General features: G+C 33.9%; 1 protein-coding gene across 23 annotated transcripts in view; it reads left to right on the top strand.

Annotated features, from left to right (window-relative positions):
- Positions 1-12,089, top strand: part of KIAA0586 (KIAA0586 ortholog) — a 71,218-nt gene that overhangs the window by 4,457 nt on the left and 54,672 nt on the right. For 8 of the 23 annotated variants that reach the window (XM_087895670.1, XM_034433489.2, XM_034433490.2 and 5 more), the window contains 12 exons: positions 407-473; positions 1,722-1,791; positions 2,331-2,493; positions 3,093-3,329; positions 4,577-4,739; positions 5,520-5,699; positions 6,607-6,718; positions 7,238-7,382; positions 7,942-7,983; positions 8,760-8,867; positions 9,986-10,194; positions 11,228-11,300. In XM_087895670.1, the coding sequence (XP_087751796.1) occupies positions 407-473; positions 1,722-1,791; positions 2,331-2,493; positions 3,093-3,329; positions 4,577-4,739; positions 5,520-5,699; positions 6,607-6,718; positions 7,238-7,382; positions 7,942-7,983; positions 8,760-8,867; positions 9,986-10,194; positions 11,228-11,300 (1,569 nt within the window). The remainder of the gene's footprint in view (positions 1-406; positions 474-1,721; positions 1,792-2,330; positions 2,494-3,092; positions 3,330-4,576; positions 4,740-5,519; positions 5,700-6,606; positions 6,719-7,237; positions 7,383-7,941; positions 7,984-8,759; positions 8,868-9,985; positions 10,195-11,227; positions 11,301-12,089) is intronic. The other 15 variants (XM_034433488.2, XM_087895661.1, XM_087895698.1 and 12 more) reach the window with 4 other exon arrangements.

Below are 12,089 nucleotides of genomic sequence, written 5' to 3' on the forward strand. Positions count from 1 at the left end.
TCGAAGGAAAATACAGTGTTTAAAGCAAAGTTTCCAAGGTGACAATAGCATGACAATATTCAGATTTTGTATGTAACTGATTTAAATGTGCCCATTTAATGGAGCTTTATTTATTTTTCATATTTCTATGTTGCTGTAATCAAAGGAATCTTGGTGGCTTTATATTTGTCCTAGTGAATCTGTTAATTTTGAACACACACACACATTTATTTCAAAATTAACTATATATATATTTCAACTATACATACATACATACATACATACATACATACATACATACATATATATATATTGCTTTATGCTTTGTGTCTTATATAGATATATATCTACTTTTTAAAAGAAAATAAATATATAGTGATGTAATTCTAAAGCTTATTTCAAGTTTCTTTTTCCTTTTCTGAGATAGACATATCCACATAAACCTGCAGTGCAGATTACTTCAGAATGGAAAGGAGATACAGTTAAGCAAAAAGGTAATATTTTGCCTGCGATTTCATGTTTCAACTTTAGGCCCTGGTTTTTGTTTTTTGGAAGGAGATTTGTTTGCCGTATTTCAGGTAACGAATTAAATTAAATCTGAATCAAAAAAGAGAATAAACCTGTTTTTTAAAGCATTAAAACAACCTATTGAAATATTTGCTCATTGTGATAAGAATCAATTTGACACATCCTGGAAAAAAAAACTTTGCCAATGGCATAAGATTGAGGACCATATCTGGAGAATGTACAGCAATGTAAATTTATACAGCAGTATATGTTTATGACAGATATCTAACCAAATTCATTTAGGAATAGCATCTTACGCAAAACATTACCCAGCAAGGCAAGCTAAGAAGTATGGCTTTTGAAGAAAACAGACAAATTAAAAAAAAAACACCTGGGAAATGTTGTAAAATATAAATATAAAACTTTAAAGTATAAATGGAAAAATGGAAGATGAACAGGTTAAAGAGACAATGATGGTATGGCCAATTATTAGGTATAATACCAGAAAAGTATAAGGGGAATTTATATTTAATTCTACATGTTCTGACAGCGGCAAGGATTGTATTTGCACAGTACTGGAAAAATGAAGAAACACTGAGAGAAGAAGAGCTAATTAAAAAAAATTAGATTGTGCAGAAATGGACAGACTGACATTAAAGAGAAAAGAAAAAGAAGATAGAGTACTTTCAAACATGGGATTTGTTTTATAAATGGTTGGATAATAGAAGTAGAATTTAGGAGCTGGAAAAGTGTTATGTAAGCACATTGACCCAAACAATACACTGTATACAAAGCACTTATGTATGTTAAATGAAAATGTATAAATAAACTGTTAAAAAAACTTTAAAGTATAAATAAGTAGTAATTAGTTCTACTAAAAGGAGGGGTGCAATATTGAATGCTGCTATTTACAATATACCATATTTTTATTCTGTATCTTCTTGAAACTCTATTTTTGATATTGTATAGTACTAGTTATGAAATAACAAAACTAATCAAACAAAACATTTTTTTTGCAATCTCCTTGAAAGCAGGATTGAAGCTATGCCTTAATACAAATCCCAGATTCAAAGAATAGAATGCTTCCATATGAGATAGGGTTGCTGAAATCTATGTATGATACTGTGATTGAATTTCTCCTTGTAAGCACTGATGTAGCCTTTCCTTCTTTTCTTTTTGCTAAGAAGGGACATTTTAGCTCCTGATTAAAATAGTTCATTCTCTTTGCTCTACAGCATCAGATATCTTCATCTCCCAGTACGACACTGGACAGAAGGAAGCTGTAAGAGCTGCATTCAAACAGCGGTAAAGACAATCGCATGAAATGATGCGTTATCGTTTTTAATTAATCAGATATGTTGAATATGAAGTAAGAGGGTAAAGGACGTTTGTCTCAAAAAATTTTATTCATTTATTTTTCACATTTCTGAATCGCCCATCTCTCTCAAAGAGTGACTCTGAGCAGTGTACAATAAAATATCAGTATCTGAAATTAGTATATAAAAATAAAATTGATTTTGATACTTTTTGAATTTGTACAAATGTTGAGCTATCTGGCATATGTTTTTAGTTTTATTGAAAGGTAATTATATAGAGAGGAAGCTTGTTAACGTATTATATCATTGAGCTTTGCATTCCAGTTAAAGGGATTAGCTAGTTGGTGATAGGAAGGACTTCTGTCTGCCTGAAATTTTAAGCAGAAGAAACCAAATGGGGAAGAGAACCCCAGATGGTCTACTTTTATTACTGAAAGGAAATTTGTTTCCTGAAAATATGTTTTAAAAAAGAAAAAATATTGTCTCAAAAATACTACATATCCTTACATGTCCGTATTGTACATACAGAATCCAGAATGTTCCTGTTTTTAAAGAAGTGAAGGTAAACCTTCTAAATAACGTGTGTCCAGATAAGGACAGCTCCAAGTCAATTCAGAGTGAAATGGATTCAGCAACAACCATTGCAGCTGCAACAGCAGCAGCTATTGCTTCCACAGCCCCACTTTTGAAAGTGAGTGATAAATTTCAGTTTGGAGTAGCTGAATAAAACATAATAAAGTCCTGTGAATGGGATGCATCAAGCAGATTAAGCATGTGTTTAAATGTGCATGCTGAGTTGTCATGCTTTTGTCTTTTCTTTTTGGGTCTGTGGGAATATTAAGCACTTTGTTGCTATGTTCCAGCAAGAATCAGATGAGGAAGGTCTGTAACGGGGAATGGTTTAATGTTTATGGATGTAAAGTCGCTTATCCAACTATCCACTTCAATCCTTTCAGACAGTAGTATACACCTTAAAATCTTACTAATTCATAAATGGCATTTTAAAGATTATAATCACAAGTTTCTATATTTTTTTTACTCCTGCTGAAAGATTTGTCATGCATTTGTTCCTTTGGCAGTCTTTTAATAAATATATTTTATTATTTTTAATAAATATTATTTTTAAACAGCTACATTGTTTAAAAAACTAAAAGCCAGTTGGCTGATTCTTTACCCAGCCAGCCAATATATATATACACCTTTTAATCATTCTGCATCCTCCAAAGCTAAGAGATAATTAGTCTGACTTTAAGATGAAAAGACCCATAAGCTCTGGGTTTTCTCATTCAGGTCCAGAGTGACTTGGAAGCAAAAGTGAACTCTGTTTCTGAAATGCTAAATAAGTTGCAAGAGACAGATAAGCAGCTGCAGCGTGTGGCTGAACAGCAAGCCAGTCTGAAGACTCAACAGCTTGAAGGATCTTCTAACAATCAGATGGTTGGCAAACTTGAAAAACAGATGAATGTCTTCATGGAACAACGAATTCAACATCTGGAAAATTTGCAGCAACAACAAATGAATATCCAGGTAGAACAATAAAATACAGAACTTCGCTATTTTATTTTATTTTATTTTATTTTATTTTAATTTTATTTTATTTTATTTTATTTTATTTTATTTTATTTTATTTTATTTTATTTTATTTTATTTTATTTTAATCTTCTCTTTATCACTGGGAGATAAATACTGTCCAGCAGAATCATGGATGGGGAAATGGTTCATTGTGATTTATGATCCCTTCTTCATTGAAACCCTATTGATACCTTTATAGCCTATAACTTAAAAAAATAGGATTTCAGATATACAGCATATGTATGATTTGTTCTTTCTGTACATTTAATCATATTTCCATATGAGGAATTATTAGCTAGCTTGAGCTGACCAGCCATTTCTTGATTTAATTATCACTTTTTAAATAGATTATCAATATACTTGAGTAATTTCAAAAGCTTTGCCCCCTCATTTTCTTTTACCTGTGGCTAAACACCAATGCCTTTCAATTTGTGTTGAATTTATATTTACCGACAAAGAAATAAAGGCGAAAGCGGAAGCAGTATGCTCCATCCCATATTTGGGTAGATCAGGTTGCCCTGATAAAAAACACTTATGCTTTTCACTTGTTCATGAATTAATTATCTTTCAGTTGACCCAGTTGTGTATTATACAAGCATAGTTCATGGTCATTAAAAATACTATCTAAAGCACAAGGCATTTCAACAATACGTTTTTGGTTTTGGGGAGTGTTGTTTTTATGTTCTTATGTTCTTATCAACAATTGTAAGAAATATTGATTAATTATTATTTCCAACTTTAAAGACAGACTAAAATGAACAATTGTAAAGGCAATGATCACCCAGTTCTATGAAAAAATGTAGGGTTAGAAAGGAGAGCATTCAGCTTTGTACAGCCAATTTCTGTTTACTTACATACAACCACAAAAGGAGAAAAGAGGCCTTCCTTGCAGTTGGAGTGAGAATGTGTGGCGGTAGGTGAGATTTTTCTTTAGGGATGAAAACAAAGTTGGAACACTTCAGGTATTAGTGCAGGAGTGGCTCTGTTTTATGGTCCTTTCTGTACCCTACATTGTTTTCCTGGAGGACTGTTTAATCATATGCTACCCAATAGTCCAGGCTCAGATGACACACCAGTTTGTGGTTAAGATAAGGCAGTCAAAATTGAGCCATTGTTACAGAAGTCTGTACAGGTTGTCTTTGCTTAACAACCACAATTGGGACTGACATTTCTCTTTTGAACCCTTAATTTCTTCTGCACAGTCTCAGTTAATTAGCTCTGCACTGAATTCAGGTGGTTTCCAAACGGTTAAGGCAGCACCTTTCAAAGAATTATCAAAACATGCTGTGAAGGCAGGGAAGCTGCTTGGTAACCAAACCACACCTCAAGAGGACTTATTTCTGTCTAGGGCAGCAAACACACAAGGTGAGACATATTTGATTTATTGATATTTAAATTTAATGTAAACTTAGAACAAAGAGCAAAGTTGTATGTCAGTTTATTTTTAAAAATTAAATAAAAACAAGTAATTGCTTGATAGTTCAAACAAACAAGAAAAAGAAAGCCTAGCTCTTGTTTCAATAGTCCACTCATCACCTTTAACTCACCTTTCAGTTTTGGAATAGCCAAAACACAGTTTATTAGTGGGCCATCTTTACATTTGCATAAGGTTCTTTTTGACAAAGCAGTGGATTTACCTATTTGATAGTTCACTCATAGACACCAAACATTTTTGGGGGGAGGTTCTGTTTTCAAGATCTCATGTATTGTTGTGATGTCTGGAAATAAGCCTCTATATAGAGAGGAAACAGAGTTAAATATCTGAATCAACAAATACAGCATGAATTCTACTTATCACATATTAAACTTCCAAATTAGAATGAAATTGGCAAAGGCTGGAAAACATGGAAAGGCAGAAACTAGATAATCTCTCTTCTTCTCTTTTCTACTGATTACTGAAAGTTCCCAGATTTTGGAAACTTTGGATCACCTTGTTCAGACTGAATGTGGTCCTGGGATCAGCACTGTGCTGTAGAGCTTTGCCTCTTGCTTATCTCCAGATTCCTAATTTCACCTTCCAAAAGATCTGACACATGTTTTGATTAGTTGAGAGAATCATGACTAAGGCATAATTCTTATGGCTTGAAAATAAAGTATTCTATTTTTGTTACTTATAATGTGTATATTCATATTCCTATATTCCAGTCTATTCACGGCAATTGGAAAAACAGGGTGTTCATATACAGAAATCCCCTTTGAAGACACCAGCACCACGGAGATATGCTCCTATGCCTGTATCTAAAGATGCTCAAATTTCACAAAAGATGGCAAAGAAAGAGCTGTCTTTTGGAGAGAAAGAAAATGTGTCTTGTGGTAAAACTCTAGGTAAGGAAAATGTAGATTGAAATCCTGTTGCAATGTTTCCTTTTATTTGGTTAATTGTTCACTTAGTATGTTAATTATAGAAGAATAATATAACATCTTTTGGGTTTACTAGCCTTTGAGAGAAAAAAACACTTTACATTCTAGCTTTGGGAAAAGTTTAAATAAAACCTTTTTGCTATCTAAGAAGCTAGCATTTTTATAAAAGACAGAATTGTGTACATGGTATTGCTCCTTTTCAAACTTGACATCCCAATCTCTTCCTCTAGAAGCATTTTCAAGTATTTCGATTGTGTCTTTAATCTTTAAATTACCTTAACTTTTAATATGTCAGTGTTAGGAACCTATGCATGGTGTTAAAACAGTGTTTCTAAGTGACATGACTATGCTATTGAAGCTCCTTTTACTAGACTTACTTACACAATGGGATCTACATAGAGATGTCTTTTCTGGGCTTTCTTCTTTGAAATTGGTTAGAAAATGAATTATGTGCAGTCTGTTTAAATTTCATGAATTGCAATTAATTCATGTGCAGTGCATTTTATGCTCTGTTCTACATTTACATATGGTGATTATTACATAAACTCTTAATTGGCAATTTAACATGTGATATTTTTTCAAATTACTGTGTATTGGCTACAAGGTTTTTTTCAGCATCGTATTAAATTATAGCATGCTTTTTTACAGAGGCAATACAGTGAAATGTGCTTACGTTGATTAAAATGCATGCCCAGATATCAATTCTAAAACTGAAAGCACCTGCCAAGAGAAGATTTTAAAATGGGAAATGCTAATTCTCTCAGAAAATAATAAGTACTCCTCACTGAAAATGCATAATCTGTGCCCCCCCACTCTGAATCTTATTGAAATACATTGCAATATATGGATGATTTTTTTCCCCCACCACTAGGTGGAGGGAAACTTCTGGAGCAAATCCTGAAAGCACACGAAACTCCATTAAATCCAAGCACATCCTCAGAAGTAACCAACCGGGCAGTGCCATGGCATTTAGGGAACGAGCAGTAAGTATTTCTCTAGTTCAGTGTTCTTCAACCTCAGTAGCTTTAAGATGTGTGGACTTCAGCTCCTGGAATTCCCCAGGCAGCCTTAAGGCTTAAGTTGCTGAAGTGGAGAAACACATCTCTACTTACTTCAAGTCATTAGCTTTTAAATGTGATTGGAAAAAGTCTGATTGTGGAAGACCCTTCAACATTAAACATAAACCGTGTTTTACTTTCTGAGCAGCAGTATTACAATGATTTAAATGTTACATTTACATATTAGGGAAAACTTCACAACTTTTTTAACTGGAGAAGAAATACATGTAGCTATTTGAGTTTATGTATACCAAAACAAGGTAAATTTTATATGCTGTCATCTCTATGGGATGGTATTATAGTATGTAGCTTGGTAATTTCTGAAAGAGCAAAATATCCGGAGGGCAGTTGGTTGAATGTGACTGATTTAGAAAATCTCAGAAGATTAAATATTATTTCTAATCTCAGTCAGGATTAATGACAATTTGAAAAAAATATTTTTAGCAGAATCAGCATTCCTCAGACAGCATTTTCTGTATTTAAAAGCGCAAGTGAAGATCTTGATTCCATTGGGAAAACTGTGAAAAAAGCAGATGATGTGCTTCATGATCTCGGGCAATTGAAAAGAGAAATGCATAATATCCTCCAGGTAAAAATGCTTTTGTGTTGTGCATTACTGAAAAAATTAATAGGTAAAGAATCTTGACATGCATATATATTTACTGTAATTTAAAATACTGCTTCATAAACATTTTTAAACTTCCTCATAAGCACACAAACTTACATATTCTATTTAGTAAGAAATGGTTACAGTCAATATGGGTAACATGCAGTATCTTAAATAGCACTCTGAAGCCTAATGGCAACCAGTGGAGCTTGTGGAATAACAATGTTGTATGGGCATAATGTGCTCATGACTGCATTCCAGTGCACCACTGCATTCTAGTTGTATCTACTCAGAAGATACAGCTTCTGAGTAGATTAAAAATGTATTTAGAAGTTGAGCATGTTATGTTAGATTTAACATAGAAAAGGATGAAGAGCAGTTTATAAGTATCTTAAATAAACAGATATAACCTCTCAGTGAAAGAATGTTACACAGTTTTCAGAAGAATATAAATTGTATAAATAATTGTCCTCCATTGTGGTACAGAACTGTAGTATATCTGTGTAGACACCTTTCTATAATGCATTTTTATACTTTACAGGACGCAAAGGAGTGGAAATCAGACATGAATGACTTCGTGAAGGTTCTGCTTCAGTTTATTTCTTATACCATATACTCAATGGGTCTTAATTTGAAGGCACTCATGCTGCCTCATTAAAATGCACTAAAATGAGCAATACAGTAATTGCACCATAGTATTATCACCTGCTTGAATTTTTATTCCTGCAATTAAATTATTAGTCATGATGGCTGTATATTATTTCCTATATAAAAAGCATTAGATATGTCTCTTAGTTTACTTCCTGTGAAAGTGCTATTGCTCTCATGCTTGCTGATCGACTTTGCACTGGATTTGGTTATCAACTTTAGGAACGGAATGGTAAGCTAGATAGGCCTCTAATTTTATTTAGCAGGGATTTTGAATTTTCATTTTTAAAGGTTTTAAGAACATGAAACTGCTGAAATTCACTATATTGGTAAGTTAGGTCGAAGTTTAAAAACTGGGACTGGATTTCAAATATTTCACTTGTATCTGCCAAGTATGATTGCTTCTTAGATACATCAGAATTTTGCTCCTTTCAACCAGTGCAAGGCTGGCAGGCCAGACACAGTAGCAAAGCAAATATCGGCACATCAGACTACTGTTAATCTAATATCTATCCTATGTAATTAAGACAATGTGTGGTTCTTCTGCTTCAAATTCACCCACATGCTACTTCTCTGTACTGTAAGAGAACTGATCACCTGGAAGGATTTGCAACTGGTTTTCTTTTAGTGTCTTCTTCTGTAGATAGCCTTCTTTGTTTTCTTCATTAAAATATCTGCTCAGAGGCATCAGTTTTCTTTTCTCTTAAACAGCAGACAACCTCATACCCAAAAGAAGCTGAGAAAAGGAAGGACCACTTCTCTTCTCATCAACCTGTCCCCTCATCAGAGGTCCTTCTCAAGATGCCACCACAAACTGAGGTATGACAGGGAGCAACCAGGTAATGGGCTCAATTACAGTCCCTGGATGTGGATCCCTAAGGTTCATCTGATAGCCACACTGCTGTTTGGGGTGGGATGCAGGCATAAATCCCTGAATTTCCTACATTTTTGAAGATGCTTTACCTTTAAATTAGATGATATTGATTCACTAAACCTTTGCAAGCCCATGGAACTCAAACAAAATTTAATTTTTCAAGTAGAACATATAGCAATGGACTTCTGATGTTTCTTGTGGGTTAGTGTACTTCTATTCAAATGCTTCAGGAATATTTATATATGTTTTTATGTCCATAGAGAATTTGTCATGTAATAAAATAGTATTATTCCAAGAGGTTCTACTGCTTGTATTCCAGGAGGTTCCTATTGGCAATTTCCTTGAGTGCTTCTCTCAGTTTACTTTTGTGCTAGTATCAAAAGAAGCTCTTCTCATTTCACTGATAGAAGAGGTGTGCAATATTTTATGGCAATATAGAGAGGGCCATCTTGCTTACAGATCTCTGAAGATGAATGTCCTCTACTCACAGAGCTGGCTAGCATCAACCATTAGTTTAGTTTTAAATACAAAAATATACTTTGCTATTATACAAGGCACTTAGCTGAGCCTTTTAAAAATGTTTAGATTTTTATTGTACTTTGCTGTTTTTTTCTGACTGTATTACACTTCAAGATCAAGTAATATATTGCAAGTTGTAAACATTAATGTAAAGAATTAAAATAATATTTAGTTCTTTCCAAACTGCATATAAGAATGATTCTTTTATTGTAGCTATTCTTTCTTCTGCTTTTTTCATATTCCCCCCCCCCAAAGTAAGCCCTTCTCCGATAATTAAAAATTGAACTTCTTGCATAAAAAAGGGAAGTCAGTATTGTATGAGTACTCTGTGCTTGTAGTGTGGGTTTCTGCCTTCTCAGGTGTGCTTCTTTTCTCACGTATGCTACAAGATCTACCGATTCATTGCAGCATTCTAAAAGCGTAGAAGAAACTGTGGCTGCAGCTGATTTACCATCTTAATTTATAGGGAGCGTTTATAGATAAAATTCAACGTACCTTGCATTGTTAGATTTTAGAAACATTTAAAAATTTATTTGGATTTCAGCAAAGAAATCTTCTCGAACTTCAGCAACTTTCCAAGTCATCCATTCTTCAGTCAAACAAGGCATCCAAATCTATACTGAGAGATGCTGAAAAGATCCTAAGAACAGTGCGCAAGAATAAAAGGCTTCTTGAAGAAAACCTGGAAGCCATTATTCGTGCCAAGGATGCTGATGCTTTGCATGCCTTCATAGATGAGCTGACAGCAGATCGGTAAAGTTCTGTATTTTGAGTTTGCATTTTCTTTGTTCTAGGAATATTATTTTCCCCTTCAGAATTACAACCATTTAAGATGGACTAATATGAATTTTGTTTCCATCCTTTGTAAGGGAGGTTCAGAATTGTGGACAAGTATAAAATAATACATCACTTATATAGTAAAATTAACCCCCAAAAGTTCAAGTCATATCATTAACATGAATTAAAAGAGCTACTCGACCAACTCTTTATCTATGTCTAGGAAAATATTTAGAAACATTTTGATCTAAAGGTGAAAAGCGTAGAGCCTTGGCAACCCTGACTTTTTGAAGATAGGTTTGTCACATAAAGAAACCTTATTTCATGCATTTCCAATAATAGATCTAGATCAGTGGGATTAAAAGCTCCTGAGATCCAAGAAAGCATGATATTCATCCAAGACTGTTTTTAACTAAATAGTTAAAATAAATGGAAGGGAGATAAGTGAGAAGCAGGCAATTGTTTTCTATGCCTTTATTTTGGATGGCCAGGGAATTACAGTAAATATGAGCATGATACGATGACATCATACAAACAAGAAGATGGGATCCTTGTATTGGGTGGTTGTAGTTGCTTCATTTATCCCTGACAACTTGTAGGAAGTTTTAAGTTTGTTTATCAATGGATCACAGACAAATTTCAGGAGTTTCAGATTTGATTGATAGGGGTGGGTGGGTAGGAGAACTCGAAAAAAAAATAATTCAGGGCTTCATGATTACCACTCTGTTGTCTAGCTGTATAGTTTAAGGCAGGGGTCTCCAACCTTGAAACTTTAAGACTTGTGGACTTTAACTCCCTTCAATTTTGGGAGTTGAAGTCCACAAGTCTTAAAGTTGCCAAGGTTGGAGACCCCTGGTTTAAGGTGTACACGCACACACACACAAATTAAGGGTACTTCTAGCTCTGTCTTTCTCTCAACTGTATGAGCTTCAAACTCTTTATTACACCAACGTTTCTCATTCTTGATGGTATGATCCTCCAATTTTCTACTGCTGTTCCTCTCTTCTAGAGATGTCCTAGAGGAAATAAGGATCAGGAAGACAGTAGACGAATGGATTAAGACGATCAGCATGGAAATTCAGGTGTGGTTACAGAATGATTTGTGGCAAAATACAACTCTGCTAGTTGATTCTCTAGATCTTTTCCCAAAGAAAGACATTTCACATCTCAATTTTGGAATTTTTGCAAATGCTAAGAGACCTGGCTGTCTCTAGTTTTTTAATTCAAAGTCCTATAACAGCAAAGTCCTTACCACTTGATTGTGCAAAATTTATTGTAGAACTGTCCATTATCTGTGAATATGTGGCTCCTCCAAATGTAGCAAATTATACTAAAGACTGCCTAAGTTACAAAGTATGGACAAATAAGTTCTCCCTTCCCCTTTCTTTGGACTGATTTGAGTGCTTTAATATATAGTTGAAGGAAATACCTACTTTTGCAGAAAAGCAAAGTTAGATTAACAATCTTGGGGTTTCACTAAGTTATTAATAACTATCCAGATTGTTCTTTTTTAAAAAGAAATAGCAACATTTTACATAGGAAATTCTGCAGCAGCAGAATTTTGCAAAGATGTAGAAGTGCTGCTTATTTGCATAGCCTTTATGACAATTTAGACTGTAGAAAATTGGTAGAATGATAGGACAAAAACCGGTAAAAGCAATGTACTTCCTTTTTGAGCCTTCAGCATTTTTTTAAAAAAAATAAACAAATTTATTTTACGCCATTGGTGATATTAGGCACAATAATACTAATTGCCTGCCTTCCTATGGATACTGTCAGCACTATTGTTGAAAGCATTGGTCACACATTAAAACTCCATCAGGCTTTATGTTAATCTAAAGACTATCATTTTATTTCTACTTTTACACTTT

Source organism: Pantherophis guttatus, chromosome 1, assembly GCF_059756535.1.
Source record: "Pantherophis guttatus breed Tessera chromosome 1, ASM5975653v1, whole genome shotgun sequence".
Lineage (NCBI taxonomy): Eukaryota > Metazoa > Chordata > Lepidosauria > Squamata > Colubridae > Pantherophis > Pantherophis guttatus.